Here is a 22,228-nt window from a genome sequence, read left to right as displayed (position 1 = left end):
GGTCACTGGTTCGATTCCTGGTTAGGGCACATGCCCAGGTTGTGGGTCTGATTCCCAGTGAGGGATGTGCAGGAGGCAGCCAGTCTATGATTCTCTCTCATCAATGTTTCTATCTCTGCATCCCTCTCCCTTCCTCTCTCTCAAATCAATAAAAACATTTTTTAAAAAACATAAATATGTGCCATTATTATAACTTTGGAGGTGAAAGCTGTTGTAAAGTTAATGGCATGGAACTGAGTGCTATTGCAAAATCAAACATTATGACTTCATAACTCCTGAAAGGTTAAAAAGGTGTTGCATTTTGGGGAAAGTAATGGAACGGTAAACTTTAGAGTTGTGCATTTACCATATGTGAATTTACCTAAAAAATTTCTGAATAAATATTCAACTTTAATTAATGACGTATCTGTTTAAGTGTTTAGGGATAAAACGTAGTGTCTGTAGCTTATTTTGAAATAATCAAGAATGAATGAGTTTACGGCTGAACCTCTACAGGGACAGATGGCTGGTATGGGATAGAGCCGGTGCAGCAAAGTGTCCCTGGTGGGCGTGCACATTTTCCCTGCAGAAGTCTTGATTTTTCTGTTTTAAATTTTTTTTATAATACGTTGGAGGGAAGGAAAAAGTTACAGAGTAAGAGGTCTTCAGGGATCAGGCAGATGATGAAAGTAGAGAAATAAAAGAGGAAAGTGGGCCTCAGGACTTCAGTGAACTGAGGGCATGTGCCCGCCCTGTGGGGCAGCTCCCAAGCCCTGCAGCTCAACACTACAGAAGTTGTTTCTCTCCCTTTCTCTCTCAAATCAATATTTTTTTAAAAAGATTGTTACTGTTATGAAATTCTGGCTAAATATCATTCCCTGTGGGAGGCTCTTGGTCTGTGGCCCACTCTCTGTCCAGAACAGACAACCCCAAGAAGGCTTCCTTGTTGACAAAATGAGGACTGGAAGCAGCTAGAAAAGGGACGCTTTTTCATGTGTGTTTCTGCACTCTGTGCTGAAATTGGACCGTGTGCCCCAGTACGAAGCAGCCCACAGTTCAGGAAACAGTGTTCTAGTGACTTGTCACCAATTTGCTTTGATAACTTTACGAGAAAGAAAACAATGATGCTTGTGGCATGTGCTCGCACAGAAGCCAGCTCCATGCAATCACGTGCCATAGGGGGTTAAGGCCACAGCCTCTGAGCCAGCTGCCCAGCTGTCCCGTTAGTAGCTGTGACCTTGGGCAAGTCTCTCAGCTCTAGAGCCTCTGTTTCTTCACCTGGGAGATGAGGATGGAGGGTGGACATAGAAGTACTTGTCTCACCCGTCGAAGTGCTTAGAACAGAGCCTCGCACATAGCGAGTGCTCTACGAGTAACTGCTGTTGCTTTGTTTTTGCTTCAGGAAACTTCCTGTGGACCACGGACATGGCGGCCTGCGTGAAGGAACTCGTTTTCCATCTCCTGGCAGAGCTGCTGCGTGCGGTGCACGCGCTGGAGCAGAGGAAGCACCCGGCTGGCCTGTCCTCCTCCATTGCCCTGCAGCTGAACCCCTGTCTGGCCATGCTGATGGCCCTGCAGTCCGAGCTGCACAAGCTGTACGACGAGGAGACCCAGAGCTGGGTCTCTGGTAGCGGAGGCTCGGGGACAGCGGCGGCCCCCGACCAGGGCAGGTTCTCCACATATTTCCATGCACTCATGGAAGGCTGCCTGGCAGTGGCCGAAGTGACCCTGCCTACCAACATGAGTGTCACGGCCAGCGGAGTGACCTCAGCAACCACCCCAAACCTCAGTGACTCCTCCTCCTCCTCCTCGTCCTCCCCAGGACAGACACCACAGAGCCCCAGCCTCCTGTCCAAGAGGAAGAAAGTCAAGATGAAGCGGGAAAAGGCCTCCTCCTCTGGGAAGCGCCAGTCGTCCCGCTCCGTGGACTCCGACTCCAACCTGCTCAGCATCGGGGGCAGCAAGCCCGAGGACATGCTGTGGTTCCATAGAGCCCTCACCTTGCTCATCATTCTCCGGCACCTCACCAGGAAGGACCCACAGGGGCTGGGCGTGACGAGCGACGCCATTGCCGATGCCTGCCAGGCCCTGGTAGGCCCAACTGCCCACAGCCGCTTGCTGGTGATCTCCGGAATCCCGACCCACCTGGACGAGGGCATCGTCAGAGGTGCCATCCGCAAGGCCTGCAATGCCCACGGCGGGGTCTTTAAAGATGAGATCTACATTCCCCTGCAGGACGAAGACCCCAAGAAGCCAAAAGACAAGGCCGAGGGCAGTGATGGGAAAGCCGAGCCAGAGAAGACCCTCGGCTTCCCCAGCACGGACAGCCTGGAAGTCAGCACGTCCAGCAGCCTGACCCCTGCCATGAGCATCAGTGCATCCGCCTCCACCAGTCAGGCCTCCATCTGCAGCTCCCAGGGCATCTCGCAGACAGTCAGCGACCTGTCTATGGATCTGTTGCCTGTAGCCCTGGAGCTGCCCATCCCTCCTGGCTTGTTGGAGCCCCATGTGGTGTCCAGCCAGGAGAGCCTGGACATCTCCCTGTGCAGCACTGGCAGCCTGGGCAGCCTGGGCAGCCTGGGGGAGCCGCTGGACAACGCAGAGACAGCCTCAGCGTCAGACATGGGCTCCATGTACACAGTCACGTCCCTGGACAACCAGCCGCTCGCGGCGCGCCCCATCAAAGGCTTTGCAGTCGTGGAGGTAACTGCTCTCCCGCCTAGGCAACCACTAAAATCATGAGCACTGTGAATCCCTCAAGCCTCTTTAAGGCACCCAGCATTATGTCCTAGGGACTTAGGGGCTCCCTGGGGCAGCTTTTGGAAACAGTGATTTGTTAGGCTCATTACCTGAGTTTGAGGTCACAGCTCTGAGTGCTGTCCAGTCTCATGTCAAAAGTAAACCAGCTCATTGTGAGTGGGAGGAGGCAGAGGGCCCAAGGGGCTGGCCTTGCCTGACAGTGGGCTCTGTCAAGTGCATTCCAGCTCAGGCCTCACTGCTGTGGCCATCACAGGAGGGAGCTCAATAAGCAGTGAGGACAGGCTCTCGCCTTGTCCCAGGTGATGCTGAGTTTCAGGTGATACAGAGTTTCAGGTGATACAGGGAGCCGGGTTTCATTTCCACTTCAAGATGCCACCTGTGTCTTGGGCCACCTTGTTTAGAAACCCTGCATCCTGTGACACCCTGCATCCCTGTGTAATGGGGGTCAGGCTCAGAGCAAAACTGTCCTCCCTCATCAGGTATAGAGGGAGCGCTGGGAAGAGTGTTCTCACGACCTTCCTGAAAGGGGCCTCACAGGCTTAGCGGTCGGTCGGTCTGCTCCCCAGAGTCGCATCTTTAACTGAGCTGCCTTCTCCCTGAGGACTTGCTCTGAGGCTGGCGAGGACTCCAGTCCCCTGGGCTTTGGGTAAAGCCACAGACTGAAGTGTTTCCCTAAAGGTGGTGCTGTCAGTGCAGGGGAGAGAAGGGCCACTTGCCCAACACTAAAGATGAGGAGAGAGTCCAGGGAGGGCAGGGAGGGGGCCAAGGTCATTCCTTTTGAAGGAGGCCACGCTCTACTCCAGTCCTGACCCTTTTCTTTGTCCACACAGATAAGATCCCGAGCCAAAATCGAGAAAATTCGAGCAAGTTTATTTAACAATAATGATTTGATCGGTTTATCAAGTTTGGACGGTGAAGATGAATTGATGGAAATGTCAACGGAAGAGATTCTCACTGTGTCTGTAGTAAATCAGAGTTTGTTTGACACTCAGGGAAGCCCGGGGTTAGAAGATTATTTCAATGACAAGTCAGTTAAAGGTGGGTTATGGATTTTTTAAATGAATATTCTTTTTTTGAGCAGTTTCAAATTTACAGAAAAAATTGAATGAAAATTATCCCCCCCTCCCCATTCCCAATGTCCCCTATTTTTTACATCTCATAGAGGAACTCTGGGGGCACTCCTAGGATTTGCAGACTTAAGAAATGATTTGGGGTGTTGGGGAGATGGACAAGAGGTTCATCGCTTGACTAATGGAGGATTCAATGTGTGCATCTTCATATGAGGTAGAGAGAGCACTCCTACCCTCTCCTGGCTGTCAGGGCAGCCAAAGGACACCAGGAATGGCACTGCCACAGCCGGCTTTGACCTGAATGTGGGCTTGCATTCAAGTCATGTTCCTTTTTATCTCACCAGGCACCCTCTTGTTCAACTTGAAGTGTATTTATTGTGTTCTGTCCTCTGGAGCTAGACTGTACCGCTTACATTGCTGGTGAGGATTTGGTCGTGGACTTGAGGACAGTGAATGCCTCACCCTGTAAAACTAATTATTGGGGAAGAAACAGTTCCAGCTCCTTTTTCACAAGTTCCTCTTTGTCGTTCTGGCGGCTCTTAGGCGGGTGGACGCTCTCTGGCTGCCCACTCCGTTTGTGCATCCAGGACCCGGGCTCTGCTGGGGGCCCCAGAGCTGAGTCAGCAGAAGGCCCGCCAGGAGCCAGCCGCTCGGCCGGGCTGCGCTCCCGACGCGGCAGCAGTTTGTCTTCTTTCATTTTGTCATTACAGTTCTTTGTGTTCTTGTTTGTATTTCGCACCAGTCTCTCAATTTTTAATCATGGCCTTTTTTCTAAATTTTTTTTTTTTTAAAGGTTTTTAGCCTCTTTTTTTTTTTTTCTTTTTTTTTTTTAAATATATTTTATTGATTTTTTACAGAGAGAAAGGGAGAGAGATAGAGAGTTAGAAACATCGATGAGAGAGAAACATTGATCAGCTGCCTCCTGCACATCTCCTACTGGGGATGTGCCCGCAACCCAGGTACATGCCCTTGACCGGAATCGAACCTGGGACCTTTCAGTCCGCAGGCCGACGCTCTATCCACTGAGCCAAACCGGTTTCGGCTCTAAATCTTTAATGTTAGAAATTTCATAATCGGGTTATTGAGTTTGTTTTGGTTTCTGTGTACAAAAATGTAATCCTGAGTATGGGTTTTGTTGTTACTGTTTCAGATTTTATTCCCTAGACATGAAGTTTTGAAATGTTCTCTCAGCATTGGGACTAGGGTTGGGTGAGGCCTTGGGCACAAAATTTAATGGGGCTCCCAAAAAGTTAATAATCTAGATAAATAACATTTTAATGAACTGTTCATAAAAGTTAAATTTAATGTATAATGAACAAAATGTTAACATTTTACATAAAGACAAAATCAATATTTATGATTTTTCCTTTTGCATCGGGCGTTAATATGGCTCACTACAGTACTGTTAATATTTTGCTCATCGTGGATTTTTATATTAATTTTAACTTTTAAAATACTGCATTAAAATATGTGTCACTGAGTTTGGGGGAATTTTGTGCCTGAGAGGCCTGGGGCGCTGTCCTGCTCTCCTCGCCCGCTCGGGCCTGTTCCCTTGTTGGTGGATGTTGTGCCCCTTCAGCTGCCCACATGGGACGTGTCAGATCCGTGGGAAGCCTGAGGTCTTTTTCTGCCATAATTAGTGCTTTCCCAGTTTTTTCGTATTTTGAATCTGAATTTAGTTCTAGTTCCCGATTCTGTTAGAGCCAAACCTTCCACAAAAGGTGCCCAGTCTTTGGTGACACATTTGCCTTGTTCCTGCCACGTGCGTTTTCTCGATATTCTTTAAGTTGTGGTTCCGCTAAGTCAGCTCTTAGGGCTCGACTACCTCTTCCTCACACCCGTCCCCCCACCCTCAGCCCAGATGCCAGCAAGGCCTTCGTGCCCTGGTTCTCCTAGCTGGGCCTGACCTGGGTGTGGCTCTGTGTGTCACACCCCAGAGAGGAAGAAACCAGTCAGCTCTTCAGGGGGCCTTGTCATTTGCCTGCAGCCAGAGAGGGGATGAGTGCAGAGGAGTGGCTACGTCCTAGGTCACAGGGCCACACCTTACAGCAAAGAAGTCTGGGCGTGGAGCTGAGGTGTGTTCCCCAAAAGGGGACATGAGGCTTCAGTGGCTCATCATCACCACTGAATGTCTGTTTCCCGCTCTTAAAAGGAAATTGTTTATGAAAAATAAATAAAATGCTGCGGGGTGCATCCTGACCTGGTGCGCTCACAGCAGAATTGTTTTGCCTGCCCTCGTCCTGTGACAGGTGAGAAGCTGGTGCCCGGGGCCCGAGAGGTGCTGACGGAGATATTTAAGAGCTGTGCCCATTCAGAGCAGATGCTGAGCCTGACCCCGGCAAAGCCCATCAAAGTCTCTGACATTTATCTCAGCAAAGAGCAGATCAACTCCCAGACACCAGGCAACCTCCTCCACCTCTTCTTCACCAATGTCCGGCCTCCAAAGAAGGTGCTGGAGGACCAGCTCACACAGGTAGCTGCCCCGCCCCGTCGTGCATGTGCCTGTGCCGAGCCTAGGGTGTGCCTCAGGGGGAGCCTGAGGGCCCTGTCCTTTTTGGTGCCCCACAGATCCTGAGGAAATACGGCGTGCCGAAGCCCAAGTTCGACAAGAGCAAGTACAGCAAAGCGGGAAAGGAGCAGCACCCGGTGAAGGTGGTGAGCACCAAGCGGCCCATCACCAAGCCACCCACCAAGGACAAGGCTGTGCTCAACAGCGTCAGGTGGGCGCCCTCGTTGCTCAGGAGATGGGCCGGGCAGGGCGACACAGGGACCACCTCCTGGCAGGTTCCTGGGAGGCCAGACATCCTGGGAGGCCAGACATCCTGGGCCTTCTCGGCTCCTGGGGCCCTTTTAGTCCTCGGCTTGTCAACTGAGAGAGCGTTTCATTTTATTCACAAGAATAGTAAAATTTGGACCATGCAGGCTGGATAGCACACCAGTCTAAACAATAAAACATCTAAGATGTACAGACTTGTTCAAAACTTCTAACCTCTGTTAACCACACAAATAATGTGTAGTTATTGTACAAAGACTATAAAATGAATATGTGCATATTTTTTTAAAATATATTTTTATTGATTCAGAGAGGAAGGGAGAGGGAGAGATAGAAGCATCAATGACTAGAGAGAATCATTGATTGGCTGCTCCCTGCAGGCTCTCCACTGGGGATCAAGCCTGCAACTCAGACTTGTGCCCCTGACCAGAATCGAACCCAGGACCCTTCAGTCCGCAGGCCGATGCTCTATCCACTGAGCCAAACTAGCTAGGGCTGAATACATGCATATTGAAAAAAATTGAACTACCCAAGCATAGCGACTGCTTTTAATTAACACTTAAGTGCACAACTTTGTGTTTATGCATATCCTCTTCTTAAATGTTAAATGGCTAAAATAGTACAAAATTGCAAAGTATATGCAGTGAAAAGCCACCCTTCTCCCCATCCATCCTCAAGCCTCCGGGTCCCTGAGACGGCCAGTGTTACTTCCGTAGCCTCCCAGTACTCTCTACACAAGCAAATAAACACACGCCCAAGACGGGGGAGGGGCGCTCTGCTACCTCCAGTCCTTGCTGTTTCCCTTTACTAATTCTGCACAGAAAGAACTTCCTCATTCCATTTTTCTTTTTAATATGGTTTTTATTTATTTTAGAGAGAGGAAGGGAGACAGAGAAATAGAAACTTCGATGAGAGAGACACTGATTGGCTGCCTCCTCACGCCCCCTACTGGGGATGGAGCCTGCAATCCAGGCATGTGCCCTGACCGGGAATCCAACTGGTGACCTCTTGGCTCAACCACTGAGCTACACCAGGCGGCCTCATTCCTGTTTTGTAAATAGCTACCTACTATTCCATGTGGATATGCATACATATTAATAGATTTTTCTTTAGATACGGGCTTATGACTCACAAGTACTCATAGTTGAAACTCTGATAGCAAAGTGTTACCTAGCAGGAGTCTCTAGAGCAGTGGTTCTCAACCTTCTGGCCCTTTAAATACAGTTCCTCATGTTGTGACCCAACCAGAAAATTATTTTCGTTGCTACTTCATAACTGTAATTTTGCTACTGTTATGAATCGTAATGTAAATATCTGATATGCAGGATGGTCTTAGGCGACCCCTGTGAAAAGGTCGTTCAACTGCCAAAGGGGTCGCGACCCACAGGTTGAGAACCGCTGCTCTAGAGGAATTGTTTAAATAATCAGAAAATAAGGGGTCTTTTTTTTTTTTAAATATATTTTATTGATTTTTTACAGAGAGGAAGGGAGAGAATTAGAGAGTCAGAAACATCGATGAGAGAGAAACATCGACCAGCTGCCTCCTGCACATCTCCTACTGGGGATGTGCCCGCAACCCAGGTACATGCCCTTGACCGGAATCGAACCTAGGACCCTTCAGTCCGCAGGCCGACGCTCCATCCACTGAGCCAAACCGGTTTCGGCCGGGGTCTTTTTATTAATTATAAATAAATAGTGCTTTTCAGTCAGTTCCATCCGCTAGAACTTCTTGTGGGGCTGGAGCTGTGCTGTTTCCCGGCTGGGCCATTCCAGAGGTGGCCACACGCGAGCACCCGAAATGTGTGGGTGCAGCCAAGGACCTGAACTTGTGATGTTATTTTACTAATTTAAACGTAAGGAGTTACATGTGGCTCATGGTTTCTTCCTGGACAGTGCAGCTCTGAAGTATAAAGAACATTTGAAAAGTGTTTATTCAACGTTTTTCATATTTGACAATATCATTCGTCCTGATCATTTGCTCCGTAAACTATTCTGGATCAGAACAAAGCTGATCTCAATCCCGTCCCCGTCTGAACCCTGAGCCGTAGTTGGGGGTGCGAGCTAATGCATAGGGGAGGCTCCACGTTCCTCTCAGGAGGAGGGGCGGCGCAGGCATCCTGATTGCAGTGCTTTGGTCTACAGCAGATCTGCTCTGAGTGAGAAGAAGCCAACTGTGAAGCCCAAGTCCCCAGAAAAGAGCAAGCCAGACGAAAAGGACCCAGAAAAGTCACCCACCAAGAAGCAAGAAGGTGAGTGAGCGCGTGGGCCCTGCAGGCTTGGGAGCGGCTTCCTCCTGGGGATGGGCGGTCCACCGGGAACCAGGCTCTTTGCTTTTGCCTGACTAGCTGGGCACCCTTGGCTTTAGTTTAGGCAGGGACAGCATCTCCAAAGACACTGGCCCAGAATGCTGCTTTGATGACCATGAACTTAAGGAGGCCAAAATAGCATCTCCAGAAATACCATCTATCCAGGGCAAAGACTAGATGACTGCAACTGAAAGTAAAATCTGGACATCTGCTTGGGAATTCTCTTCCAGGAACATTAGCATTTTAGCCTCCTAAAGGCCCAGGCAGAGTTGGAGAAAGCTATTCCCATTGTCACAAAATTAGTCAGGAGTGTTCGAGATGAGAGAGAGAAGGGACTATCAGAAAAGCACTGCATTACTTGGTGACCAGACAGGTGACGTGAGGCTGCGGGGACGCCATAAGGTCAGGTGATGCGTGTAGGTAGCAGTGGGTGGAGATGGCTGGAGTGACAGGAGATAGAAGGGGACTAGATAGATTGGCCCTGAAAGAGGATGCAACCAGAGCATGTTGTGTGGCCCCACTGTGCGCAGTTCTCACCAAGCTCCTAACACAAACGCTTTCCATCAGTCCCAGAGGAAAAGTATCTGACCTTGGAAGGATTTCACAAGTTTGTTGTTGACCGAGCCAAGCAAGACATCCGTAGTGTCTGGAGGGCGATTTTATCCTGTGGTTATGACCTCCACTTTGAGAGGTAAGAGGTGGTCCCTCAACCCCTATAAAAAGGATTTTCAGCCACTGGGTGCCTGCCCAAGAAAATACTTCCTGTGAAGCCATTCTCTCTGCCATTTTTAATGCCTAGTGAGTTATTTTCTAACTTTTTAGATGGTAAAGTGGGTTTCCATATCCATTTGAAAACAAACCCTGTTCTGAACAACAGAAATTCATTTCCTCCCAGTTCTGGAGGCTGGACGTCCAAGATCAGGGTGTGAGCAGCGTGGTTTCTCCTGTGGCCTCTCCTTGGCTTGCAGATGGCCACCTTGCGCGCTGGTCACCTGTGCGAGGCATCCCTGCGGTCTGTCCCTCTTGTAAGGGCACCTGTCCCACTAGATTAGGGCCTGTCTCCAAATACAGTCACAGTGGGTTTCAGCGTGTGAGTGGGGGAGGGGAGGGAAGAAACACATTTCAGTCCCTAATGGGGACGGTTTCTTATTCCAGAGAACCTTTTCCCTCTGAGTCTTTCATTCCCTCTATCCCTGTCAGGCACAGTAAGGTCACTGCTCTTGCGTCTTCATGGTCAGACTCATCTGCTTTCCCCTTTCTAGTTCTACGTGAGCCCCAAGCAGACAAGGTGTTTGTAAACCAAAACAGTCTCCTTACCCTCTCCCTCCAGCCCCTCACCCACAGCAGCGGGTGCTGGGCCTGGAGAAGGGGCGGCGCTTTACGAGTCTGTTCTCCGAGTGGAGAAACTGTTTGTACCTTCCTTGGGGCACAGAGGTGATCGCAGTCCGGCCTGGGCTTCATGGGGCAGCAGCACGTTTTCTGACTTGTTTTGGAAACCAGTAAACAGATGCGTTTGGGGATTTGGGTTGAAAGGAGAATCACCCACTTTGAATGAGAAACTATATTTTAAGAGGGAAGGGAACAAATTGGACAGCTAACTAATTCTAAAGCAACATGTCTGTAATAGCTAGAAGGGCTCGCTCCTGTGTGTGATGGGCTCTGGAGGACAGAAGCCCCTGCCCCACCGTGCCCTCTGCCCCCTAGGTGCGCCTGCATCGATGTCCGCCACGCGCACAAGGCCTCACGGAAGTGGACCCTGGAGATGGACGTGGCGCTCGTGCAGTACATTAACCGGCTGTGCCGCCACCTGGCCATCACGCCCGCGCGGCTCCACCCCCACGAGGTGTATCTGGACCCCGCAGACACCACCGACCCCAGAGTGGCCTGTCTCTTGAGTATGTGGCCCTGGGGAAATGCCTTTCCAGACACCGCCCTCCACTGCCCTGCCCTGTCGGGGAGCCCCCATGACGGTACCAGGAACGCACACAGAAATAATGTGCACAGGAAAAGGACATTCTCCATAAGCCCTGGAAAATGACCGCTGTCGCATGTTGGCAGATGGGTCCTGGCTTGTTTCTGTGCCTGTCCCCACGTGTACCCCAGGCTGCTGCTCCGCCTGCACACCCACACAGCCACACGCAGCTCTCTCCTGGATATTGTGAAGGGAATCGTGGGCAAGGAATTGTCCCAACATCTGCCTCTCACAGATGGAGAGGAGACGGGTGTGAGGACAGACAAAGGAGAGCGTGCCAGAACCCCTACTTCCTGAGTTAGATCTCACGTTGGGGGAAAGGTACACAGGACTCTGCACTGTTGTTGCAACTCTCTACAAGTTGGTAGTTATTTCAAAATTATAAGTTTAAAAATATAATACACAGTCAACCCAGGGCCTCTCGCTGGCCTGCCTGGGCCTTGCCCTTTGTCACAGGCACATTGGAGGGTAAAATCCACAGTGGGCAAGGACCACCTGAGTTTGTTCACAAATGGAGTCTCAGCCTCGCTCTGCTGAGACCCCAGCCTAACTGCCCCCCTCCCCCCGCAGACGTGCCCATCGAGAGCCTGCGCCTGCGCTTCGCCCTGCTCCAGTCCCTGAACACCACGCTGGAGACCTTCTTCCTGCCCCTGGTGGAGCTGCGCCCGACGCCCATGTACACCCACAGCATCGCAGCCCTGCTGAAGGAGGCCAAAGGTCAGTGCCTGGGCCCTCCAGGGCCAGCCGACAGGCAGTGTCATGTCATGTCACGTGGCCATTGTCCACATCCAGGCCACTGCCCAGGATGACACCCCCACACCCAGCCATACACGTGACGTGCAGGTCTCCTCTGGAGCAGCTGGTCCGCCCAAGAGCAGTTTTCTGTGCTCGGCAAACACACGTTAAAGCTCCGAGCTACTGTCTGCTTCCCAGAGATGGCCATGAGCAGACGAGTGTCCTTCCAGATTTTTCACATACAAATAGACCCATTTTTGTCTTATTTGTAAAATCAGAATGGGTCTTATACGTCCTGTTCTGCAGTTCCATTTTCTGTTTGGTAGCCTGCCTCAGACCTCTGTGGGCATCCACAGAACCGCCTCACCTCACAGACCACCTGTCAGGGCTCACAGTTGATTCACAGCCTTTCTCTATTGATAGACACTGGGGTGGTTTTATTGTTGCTGTTTCAGGAAACGCTGCAGCAAACCTCTTAGTTCGCTATGTGTTTGGGTTTGTATTTCCACCAACTGGGTGCCTCCTGGGCGTGACAGAGTCCATGGGTTTGTGAGTTAGCGTTCAGGTAGAGCAGCGGTTCTCAACCTGTGGGTCGCGACCCCTTTGGCGGTTGAACGACCCTTTCTCAGGGGTTGCCTAAGACCATCCTGCATATCAGATATTTATATGACGATTCATAACAGTAGCAACATTACAGTTATGAAGTAGCAACGAAAATAACTTTATGGTTGGGTCACAACATGAGGAACTGTATTTAAAGGGCCAGAAGGTTGAGAACCACTGAGGTAGATCCTAACAAATTGTCCTGCATAAAGACCATTGAGGCCCCCACCCAGGGCCTGAAGGGCGTCCTGGAGGACGCAGCGTGGTCTCCACCAGGCCTTGGTAACAGGGAAGGAAAGGAAGCAGCCCCACCCAGCCTCTCCAATTCCTCCCGTCAGGGCTGATCTTCTATGACACGAAGGTGACTGTCATGAACCGGGTCCTGAACGCCACCGTGCAGAGGACCGCGGACCACGCGGCGCCGGAGATCACCCTGGACCCCCTGGAAATCGTGGGAGGTAAGACTAGCTACGCAGACCAGCAGGCGCAGCAGCAGTGCTTGCATTCACAAACAAGTGAGTTTGCACACATAACAGCCTCCAGAAGAAGGGAGTCCAGGGCTGGGGAACAGTCCCCATCCATGTGGCTTCCACCTGCAGGTTCCTCGCATGAGAGCTCTGCGCTCCAGGCAGCACGAGGGAGGGGACCCTTTCCTTACATCTTGCCCTGGCCACACCTACTGCAGGGGAGGGTGGGACATGTAGACTTCATTCTGGTTGGCCAAGGACCTGCTAACATCGGGTTTCTGGCATCACAGAGAGGGGCCGGGGTGGGGGTGACCTCCCCAGGAGACAAAAGGAGGGACCAGAGGAGCCGACACTTAGAGAACCGGGAGTGGCTTCAGGAGGGCACCACTGGAGAGATGGGAAGATGTCCCAGAGCAGAGAGAAGGCAAGGGGCCTGTCGAGGGGGCAGGGTGAGGGCTGAGCCGCAGGCAGAGATGGGGAGGGGCCGCACACTGCCCCGAGGTTGGTGGGTGTTCTCAGTTCCTTTCTCTTTCCAGGGGAGATCAGAGCTTCTGAAAACTCCTACTTCTGCCAAGCTGCCAGGCAGCTGGCCTCCGTGCCATCGTCTCAGCTTTGTGTCAAACTGGCCAGTGGCGGTGACCCCACCTATGCCTTCAACATCCGCTTCACTGGGGAGGAGGTCCATGGCACCAGTAAGTGGCAGCCCCATCAGACCCCATCGCCCAGTCGAGGGAGGAGCCGTGTTTAGAGTACGTTTCCTGTGCTGATTTTTAGCCTAAACTGCCAGGAGTTCCCCCATTAGCAACACTCAAAGCCAATTCCTCAACCTCTGCTCTGCAGAAGCCAGCACTGCCCCTGGTGGGAACTGTCTACCATTCCCGGGCTCAGGGATGCACTTCTGCTTTTGCTGTTAAGTGCGCCAGGCAGCATGTCCTCAGTGCAGACTGGCCTCCGCCCCAGGGGAGCCCCTGGCTGCGGGGCTTGTTGGGCTGAGAGCTTGTAAGTGCCCGAGAGAGAGAGAGCATTTGGAGCCCCTGACGGAAATGGGACTTTCTGTCATGTCACTCTGTAAGGATGAGGAAATGTTGCCTCATGGTCCTTTCGGTCACTTTTAGCCCCAAACAGTCAGGAAATGTCTCCACTCTGGATGGGAGAAGCCCAGCTCTTCACCTGGGCACCGGGGGGAGGCTGCTGGGGCCGCAACATCCCAGCAGCACTGGGTGTCCTCTGCCACCTCCCCGCCCCCCGGTGCTCAGAACATGCCAGGCCCCTGCCCAACCCCCCCACTCCTCAAAGCACCAAAATGTCACAAGAGGCCAGCATTGCCCCCCTTCGCAGACCTGGGCCAGGCAGCTTCCTGGGGTTCAGCCCAGGTCTGTCCGATTCCAAAGTCCCGCCCTTGGACTTGGTGGCTTCAGCAGGCAAATCTGCCTCTTCATGAAGTTGAGTGAGGGCCAGGCCCTGACATCTGCCCCCAAGCAGGTCTCCCACCTGGCTCTGGCCAAGCACGCACAGTTGTCCTGAGACCTTCCTGACTGTGGGGCGCTGGCCGGGAGCACACGGGGGAGAGGAGGCCCGGCCACAAAGAGGAGTTTCTCAAGAACCCAAAGGCACCTTCGGAGTGGCCGCCATGGGAAGCTGATCACTGCCCAGTGCCCTTTGCATGTGTTCACGCATCATCCATTCACTTTCGCGTTCACTGAACAAAATCTGAGCACCGGGCCTTCGTGGGAGCAGAGCTGAGTGAAACAGGTGCCCTGCTCTTGGCACCGAAGGTGGACATGGAGCCAACAGGCCCACAAATCAGTGTGAGCGCGCAGCCTGAGAGCTGCCCACGTAGGGCCTGTGTTTGCTTTCTTGATACTAGCCTGTGAGGTTGGCAGAATTCCTGTCCCCATCTGATAGAGACAGAGGCCACCCAGCTGGTCGGTGACCTGGCAGATCTGACCCCAGGTCTCCCACCCGGCCCGCAGGCAGGTTTCCTCTCCACTCCACCTGCTGCGGTCCGGCTGGCCAATGAGTGCTCTTCCCAGGTCGGACAGGGTGTGCTGGGCAGGGGAGGCTGGCAGAGCCCCAGTGCTGATAGGGCTCCATCTGTCCCGCCCACAGGCGGTTCTTTCCGCCACTTCCTGTGGCAGGTGTGCAAAGAGCTGCAGAGCTCCTCGCTGTCCCTCCTGCTGCTGTGCCCCAGCTCAGCCGTCAATAAGAACAAGGTAAGGCACCCGAGGGTGTGTCCGCACCAGCTCTGCCCGTTCACAGGCCTCCCTCGCTGGCTGGGCCAGCTCTGGGACATGTTTCCCAGGCCACTCCGTCACCCCATCTCTGCCTCCACATGCAGGGCAAGTACATCCTGACCCCCAGCCCCATCACCTATGGGGAGGAGCAGCTGCTGCACTTCCTGGGGCAGCTGCTGGGAATCGCAATTCGAGCAGATGTCCCTCTGCCCCTGGACCTCCTGCCCTCCTTCTGGAAGACACTGGTGGGGGAGCCCTTGGACCCCGACCAAGACCTGCAGGAAGCAGACATACTCACTTACAACTACGTCAAGAAATTCGAAAGTGTAAGTGAAAAGCCTGTTTATTCTGGGGGACAGCAGGGCCCCAGAGCAGTGCCCTGGACCCTCTCTTATTGCCACCTCTATGGCCCCAAGTAAGTCTGGTGGGAGCGTTAGGAACGCCTGCCATCTCTGGCCGCAAGGCTTCCCTCCCTGACAGCAGCCCCTGCGGGTGACCTGACCAGACCTGCTAGGCCTCCCAGGGACACAGGGTGACAGGTTCCCGGCCCCTGAGTGAGCAGAGGGGTGGGGTTGGAAGTGCTACAAGCAGACCATTTTCACTGGAAAGAGCTTTCAGGACCTCACTGAGAGCACAGCTCAGTTCTGGGACCTCCTGAGATGGGAGGGAAGGCAGAGGGAATGGAGCTCTTAGTCCCTCCCCTGGTGCAGGGATGAGAGACGGCGGGGACACAGCCGTGTCTAACCACCCCTCTCTGCACACAGACTAGCCAGGTGCCCAGGCTCTGGTTGAGCCTGTGGGAGCCGCTCTGGGCCGTCCATGCATTCAGCAGGCATGAGACAGGCCTGCCTTGGGCTCACAGCCCGTCCTCATGGAGCCCCCGGGCTGCGGGAGGGCTGTCCTCAGATGTCCTTCCACAGGCCAGGAGGGAAATAAGGCCCAGACAGGGGAGCTGGCTGGAGCGAGGGTACCAGTGGGGCCCCGGTCTGTCCACTGACTGGGGCCCTCTCTCCTCACCCCTCTTCTCACGTGAGAGACTGCGGGTGGTGTGGCCGAGGCCTGCAGACTAGCCCCTGTCCTTGAGGCCAGCTGCCTGTGCTGCGGGGGAGCTGGCTTTGTGCCTGTCCACGGGGACCTCAGCTGAGGGAGGTTGTCAGCTGATTCTGGCACAAAACTTGAGGGGCCTCTGGGGGCCTCTGCCAGGCTCTCGGTAGCAGCCGTCCCCTTAGCCACCACTTGAGGGCAGACGGCTCCAGGGAGCAGCAAAGCCGAGATCCTGGATGGCAGTGGGCTTGTCAGCAGGAAAAGGGAGGATGGATTGTCCAAACGGTCAAAGCAGGATTCCCCATGGTCTGGGCATTTGTGAGTGCCCACCAGGCCCTGCTCTGCGAAGTCTCCTGGGGCTGTGGGTGGCAGCCTGGGCCTGGGGCAGGCAGGGTGTAAGAGGTGTCCAGGCAGATAGTCCAGCAAGGCTTCTGTCTGAAGGGGCTGGGCAAGGCCACCAGGAACACCAGGACTACATGGGGTGGGAGCAGCACACAAGCCAGGAAGAAAGGCTCTCAGCTTCTGCTGGGGTGTCGTCAGCCTTCACGCGGCAGGCAGGTTGCTGCACATGACACTACATGCTCAGACCCTCACTTGCACCTTCACCATCCCAGAGCTACGGGTTTATACTCCTCTGGGTCAGATCCTGTCATCTCAGTAGCCCATCGTGCACATCGCTGTCTTTTGGAACATAATTTTGGTGTGCCAAATGGTGGAGGCGCCCATATATTGTCCACAGATGGGATTAAGTCAGGGCTCTCTGCTGGCAGGTGATAGAAAACCCAGCTCAAACCAGCTTAACGAAATGTACACAAAGAGATTCCGGCTTCAAACAGGGCTAAAATGACAGCATCAATACCTGGTCTGAAGGTGACCCCAGCAAGACAAGGTGATCCATCTCACAATCATGCCCACATCAGTGAATGAGGCTGCTGCTTCCAAACAGAAATAGGACAAGCCCTGCAGTTGGGGTCTCACAGGCCCAACCCTGAACCGATGGCAGGCTCTGATTGGCCAGACCCATGCCACGTGCCATTCATGATAGCCAAGGGGAGCCCCCACCCAAACTGCCTGCTGTTTGCCCATCTGGAGATCGAGGTTGTCTCCTGGGGGTGGGGCGGGCAGTTAGCCCCTGTCTGCCTCTGCCTCCAGATCAACGACGAGATCGAGCTGGAGGCCCTGTGCGCCGAGATCGCCTCCCAGCACCTGGCCACTGAGAGCCCCGACAGCCCCAACAAGCCCTGCTGCCGGTTCACCTACCTGACCATGACGGGCGAGGAGGTGGAGCTGTGCAGCCGCGGCCGGCACATCCCTGTGGCGTGAGTGTGTGTGCACGGAGGGGACTGGCCGAGCTGGCTGGCTGGGCTCTAATAGCGGCACAAGGGTCCCGGTCAGGTGGCAGGCAGCTTTCACCAGCAGGAGGGAAATGAGGCAGGATGCTGGGCATCAAGAAAGATGGTGTACCATCTTCAGCAGAGGGACGTTTATATTAGAAAAGACCAGCTGAGGTGGTGACACCAGAGGTGGCATAGGAAGAGTTCATTGAGCTGCCAAGACAAAAACCTGGGTAACTGGGCACCTAGGAGCAACCCCATCAGCTGCCTCGGCCTGTTCCCTCACCTGTGCCCCCTGACCCCACAGATGGGAGAACAAGGACATCTACGCAGCTGCCATCCGGAGCCTGCGGCTGCGGGAGCTACAGAATGATGAGTGTGCCACCGCCGTGCGGGCGGGCCTGGGCTCCATTGTGCCCCTGCAGCTGCTCACCACTCTCAGCCCTCTGGAGATGGAGCTGCGGACTTGCGGCCTCCCATACATCAACCTCGAGTTCCTGAAGGTCAGTGCTGGGGCTGGGCGGGCAGGCAAGGCCTGTCCCAGCACTTCCTGTGCCCAGCACCCTCCTCCTCGCATGTGGGAGAAGCTGTGCTCATCCCTGTCTCACAGCTGAGTAACCTAAAGCTAAGACATAAGTCACTTGCCCAAGTTCACACAGCCAGCAAGTGGCAGAGTCAAACTTTGTACCCAGATCACCTGCTTCCAGAGCTCAGGCCTTAAGCCACCATTCTGAGCTGATGGACCATTCTTGCCAAGACCCCTCCATGCTTCAGCTCATGCCAGCTTCTCTCAACTGGGCCCTGTGTCCCAAGGTTGCTGCTTCCTACCTGAGAGACCTTGCCCAAGTGACTTCACCTCTAGTGGGAACGGTGACAGGACCTGCCCAGTGGGGGTCAGTCACAGTCACACAAACCAGCACTGATACAACTAACTCTGCAGTCACTGTCAGCATAGTCCTCACCCTGGGTCCTGCGGCCATCGTTTCCCTGCTGCACTCTGTCCTGGGATTGGCCTACCCTGGGGAGGCCCTGGGTCAGCAGAGGCCAGGTCTGCTCACATCTGGGGGCCTTTCTTCCCAGGCCCACACCATGTACCAGGTGGGGCTGATGGAGACGGACCAGCACATCGAGTTCTTTTGGGGGGCCCTGGAGATGTTTGCCCAGGAGGAGCTGTGCAAGTTCATCAAGTTTGCCTGCAACCAGGAACGCATTCCGTTCACCTGCCCCTGCAAGGATGGAGGCCCCGACACAGCCCATGTGCCCCCATACCCCATGAAGATCGCCCCCCCAGATGGCACAGCAGGTACTGCCTTCCCTGGTCATATGCCAAGTTGGGAGACACAGGCCCTTCTCTGATTAGAATGGGGCCCTGCATGAGGGAGGGAGAACAACAGATCAGGGACCCCAAACACTAAAGCCCAGATGTAAGTGGCGGAAAGGCCAGGGGTCACATGCCTTCCAAACCTGACCTTCACCAAGTAGCAATACAGGTCCAGTCCTATATAATAAAGATGTAATATGCAAATGGTCGTTAGCGACCGACCACGAAATGACCGGATCACAGATCAGCAGGAGGGTGGGGCAGCGAGCTACAAGTGGGTGGCAGAGAGCTACAGGAGGGGGCAGAGGGGGCGGAGGGAACTATAGGAGGGCAGGGCAGTGGGCCGAGAGCTACAGGAGGGTGGCAGTGAGCTACTGGCTACAAGCTGGCAACGAAGAGCTACAGGAGGGGGCAGGGCAGCAAGCAACTGGTGAGCTACTGGCACATGGATTCATGCGCAGGGCTACTGGTATTGATATATTTTCTAATATTTGTAAAAGCTAAAAATCTAGACATGTTTTAATCTTTCAACTTTTAAATGCAGCAAAAGAGCCCTAGCTGGTTTGGCCCAGTGGATAGAGCATTGGCCTGCAGACTGAAGGGTCCTGGGTTCGATTCCAGTCAAGAGCATGTACCTCAGTTGCAGGCTCCCGGCCCTGGTTGGGGGCATGTGGGAGGCAACCAATCTATGTGTCTCTCTCACATCGGTGTTTCTCTCTGTCTCTCCCTCTCCTTTCCATTCACTCTAAAAATCAATGGGAAAGAAGATAAATAAGTAAAAACCAATGGAAAAAATATCCTTGGGTGAGGATTTTTTAAAAAATTGAAAAATAAATGCAGCAAAATAATTTAATTAAAAAACAAACCCTTTGCTGTCTGCAACAAGATGGCTCTCAGGTCAGCAGTCCGGTGCCTGTGCTGGACAGCAGTGGTGTGTCTGCCTTTTCTCCTCCAGACTCTTCTCCTGCACCACGTCCCACCCCATGTGAGGGGCCAGCCAGGCTTAGGGCTCCCAGGGATCCGAGCCCGGCCGCAGGCCCAGCCCTCTAACACGGACCCCGTTTTTCCCGTAGGTTCCCCAGACTCTCGCTACATCCGCGTGGAGACCTGCATGTTCATGATCAAGCTTCCCCAGTACTCCTCTCTGGAAATCATGCTGGAGAAACTGCGTTGTGCCATTCACTACCGCGAAGACCCCCTGAGTGGCTGAAGGGAGGGAGCTCCAGAGTTAGGCTGTCACCGAGGCACTGCTCTGCCGGCTTGGAAAGCCTGCCGCTGCGGGCATGTCCCTCCAGGGAGGGTCCTGCGTGAGGAGTTGGCGACATTTTGCTTTTCTGAACTTTTGTCCACATTCCAGGGCCTCCTGGAAGACTTAACCTTTTGTATTTGTACGTTCGTGATGGGTTGGTTCTTTTGCTACCGTTCATGGTGTTTGTAGGGTAGTTTAGTTCCGTTTGTGTCTCATTTGATCTTCCTGGACACTGTCCTTCGTGGCCACCAGATTCTGATGCCCTAGGGCCCCAGATGGTTCCACATCACAGAACCACCCAGCAGGAAGCTGGCGATGAGATGCCAGCAACCACTCAGAGTCCTGTTCCTTCCGAGAACACATCCACAAACAAGCCTGTGGCCAGGCCTGCCCCACCTGCCTGGAGCTGGAGTTTCTCCTGGACACGGCTCCTGCAGGCCTTCTTCCATCTTGACGTGGTTGGACCAGTTACCTAAACAGGGGAGGTTTGTGTGTGAATCTTTAGAGCCTTGTTCATGGTCTGGGCTTTTCTGAGGAAAAGTCCACAGTGGTCCCCCCGTCCCTTCCCATTCAGACTCTGCTCTCCATCAGTTCTGGGACCCTGGTCCGCGTTTCCCCGAGTGCTGCTCGGGAGCAGGCGACCAGAGGGTTCCTTCTGACGCTGGTTCACAGAGGCAGGCGGCTGCGTCCCACTCCAGGAGGTGAGAGGACACCTGGAGTCGGAGGGACAGTGCTCCAGACGGACTGGATAGGAAAACACGTGACACAAGCCTTCCCCACTCCTGTGCTCAGAAGCGGCCCTTCCTCGCTGCAGTGGGATGAGGAGCTGAGGACAGGGTCCCGCGCCCACTTTAGCGCTGTCTGAGGTGCTCTGCTCAATTCGGGGTCTGCTTCAGTGACTAAGACCTTCCAGTCCAGATGGAGACGCAAGGGAGGTCCTTCCGCCCCCCGGCTGGGCCCACCCAGCACCCCCTCGCTGCCCCATGTAAGTGTGTGCCAGGGCTGGGCTGCCCAGCTCACCCACTGCCCCAGTGCATTTGTGCCCCCCCTGGGTCTTTGTCCAGTGGTACTTTGTTGAAGAGCAGCATATGCCATCTTGTTGGACTGTCATTTGGGCCTTGCCAGTTCTCACAGAATTCATCACTGTATTTATTGTATAATATTGTGAATATTGAAGTTCTGAGTGAGTGCTGAGAGGTGGTTTTGGAGTGTGAATGCTGGTGAGAGGAGGATGTGCTCCTCCTTCCTCTGCCTGTTGGAAACATGTGGATTTTTGAGCCGTTAGCATCCCACCTCCTCCCTGTTATTCCTAGGAACTGCGTTTAAGGACCACTGTAGAAAAGATCCCCTGCCCCAAGGAAAAGATAAACCTGGGTTAACCGTCCCGTTGCATCACTTATATGTGATGCGGGACCAATGTCTGGAGGTGAGTGCCTGCAGTGTCCCCGTCTGGAGAACGTGGTTGGCCACAGCCCCCTAGACTGGAGGTCACTGCAGGATGTAGTCCTGACAAGGATCCTCTTGTTTCATTTCTGCATAATGAAAGAGCCTTTGGATTTATTAGAAGTGGTTTTTCCTCCTGTATTTTTAAATTCTTAGTTCCCTCTAACCCTTCCCATCCCTTGAATGAACTCAGAATTCTGTTCGCTACCTCCCCATGAGGGGGTTGGGAAGCTTCTGTTGGCCAATCACTTGATTAGATGATAGCTGTGAGTTATCTGCTGCTAACATGACTGCTTCTCCCAGAGAGCACATTGAGGTCCAGACAGATCTAAACCTTGGCCCTAAAACACATGTGCTGTAAAGTTACTTGATGTGTATTTATTATAATTATTTATGGTTGCATTTAACAAACTTTTCATTCAGTTTGATGCTATTTACACCACTGCTGTGTAAAGAAAGCTCACTACAGGAAAAAAGTCTCACCAATAAATAATCTTCATCTAATTTTGATTTTCCCTAAGAATTGTGTGATCATCTACTCTTTTTAAAAAAATTTTATTTTTCAATTATAGTTGACATTCAATATTAGTTTCAGGTGTACAACACAGTGATCAGACATTTGCATCTTATGATTACACAGATCTAGTATCCACCTGATACCGTAATTACATTATTGACTGTATTCCCTATACTATTTTTTACAACCCATTTGACTGTTTTTATAACTGGCTATTTGTACATCCTAACCCCTTTACCTTTTTCACTCATCCTCCCAACCCCCCTCCCATCTGACCACCATTCACTTGTTCTCTGAATCTGAGTTTCTTCATTAGGTCCATCCATGTTGTCGCAAATGGCAGTATTTCATTTTTTATGGCCGAGTAATATTCTGTTGTACATTTACACCTTATCTTCTTTATCCATTTATCTACCGACAG

At 52.9% G+C, this 22,228-nt stretch overlaps 1 protein-coding gene across 19 annotated transcripts in view; it reads left to right on the top strand.

Moving 5' to 3' along the window:
- The window catches only part of HECTD4 (HECT domain E3 ubiquitin protein ligase 4), a 150,186-nt gene extending 128,376 nt beyond the window's left edge, over nucleotides 1-21,810 (top strand). For 13 of the 19 annotated variants that reach the window (XM_036353395.1, XM_036353392.1, XM_036353393.1 and 10 more), the window contains 16 exons: nucleotides 1,382-2,682; nucleotides 3,570-3,777; nucleotides 6,059-6,282; nucleotides 6,378-6,529; nucleotides 8,725-8,831; nucleotides 9,456-9,579; nucleotides 10,593-10,783; nucleotides 11,431-11,577; nucleotides 12,537-12,656; nucleotides 13,202-13,357; nucleotides 14,775-14,878; nucleotides 15,004-15,225; nucleotides 17,096-17,262; nucleotides 17,585-17,780; nucleotides 18,358-18,580; nucleotides 19,672-19,808. In XM_036353395.1, coding sequence (XP_036209288.1) covers nucleotides 1,382-2,682; nucleotides 3,570-3,777; nucleotides 6,059-6,282; nucleotides 6,378-6,529; nucleotides 8,725-8,831; nucleotides 9,456-9,579; nucleotides 10,593-10,783; nucleotides 11,431-11,577; nucleotides 12,537-12,656; nucleotides 13,202-13,357; nucleotides 14,775-14,878; nucleotides 15,004-15,225; nucleotides 17,096-17,262; nucleotides 17,585-17,780; nucleotides 18,358-18,580; nucleotides 19,672-19,808 — 3,779 coding nt within the window. Of the gene's footprint in view, nucleotides 1-1,381; nucleotides 2,683-3,569; nucleotides 3,778-3,901; nucleotides 3,940-4,153; nucleotides 4,230-6,058; nucleotides 6,283-6,377; nucleotides 6,530-8,724; nucleotides 8,832-9,455; nucleotides 9,580-10,592; nucleotides 10,784-11,430; nucleotides 12,509-12,536; nucleotides 12,657-13,201; nucleotides 13,358-14,774; nucleotides 14,879-15,003; nucleotides 15,226-17,095; nucleotides 17,263-17,584; nucleotides 17,781-18,357; nucleotides 18,581-19,671 lie in introns of those variants that run through there. The other 6 variants (XM_036353386.1, XM_036353385.1, XR_004974769.1 and 3 more) reach the window with 6 other exon arrangements.
- The last annotated feature ends 418 nt before the right edge of the window (nucleotides 21,811-22,228 follow it).

The sequence above is a fragment of the Myotis myotis genome, unplaced genomic scaffold, assembly GCF_014108235.1.
Source record: "Myotis myotis isolate mMyoMyo1 unplaced genomic scaffold, mMyoMyo1.p scaffold_m19_p_20, whole genome shotgun sequence".
Lineage (NCBI taxonomy): Eukaryota > Metazoa > Chordata > Mammalia > Chiroptera > Vespertilionidae > Myotis > Myotis myotis.
The sequence above is the reverse complement of the archived record's forward strand: the minus strand, read 5'-3'. Positions and strand labels throughout refer to the sequence as shown.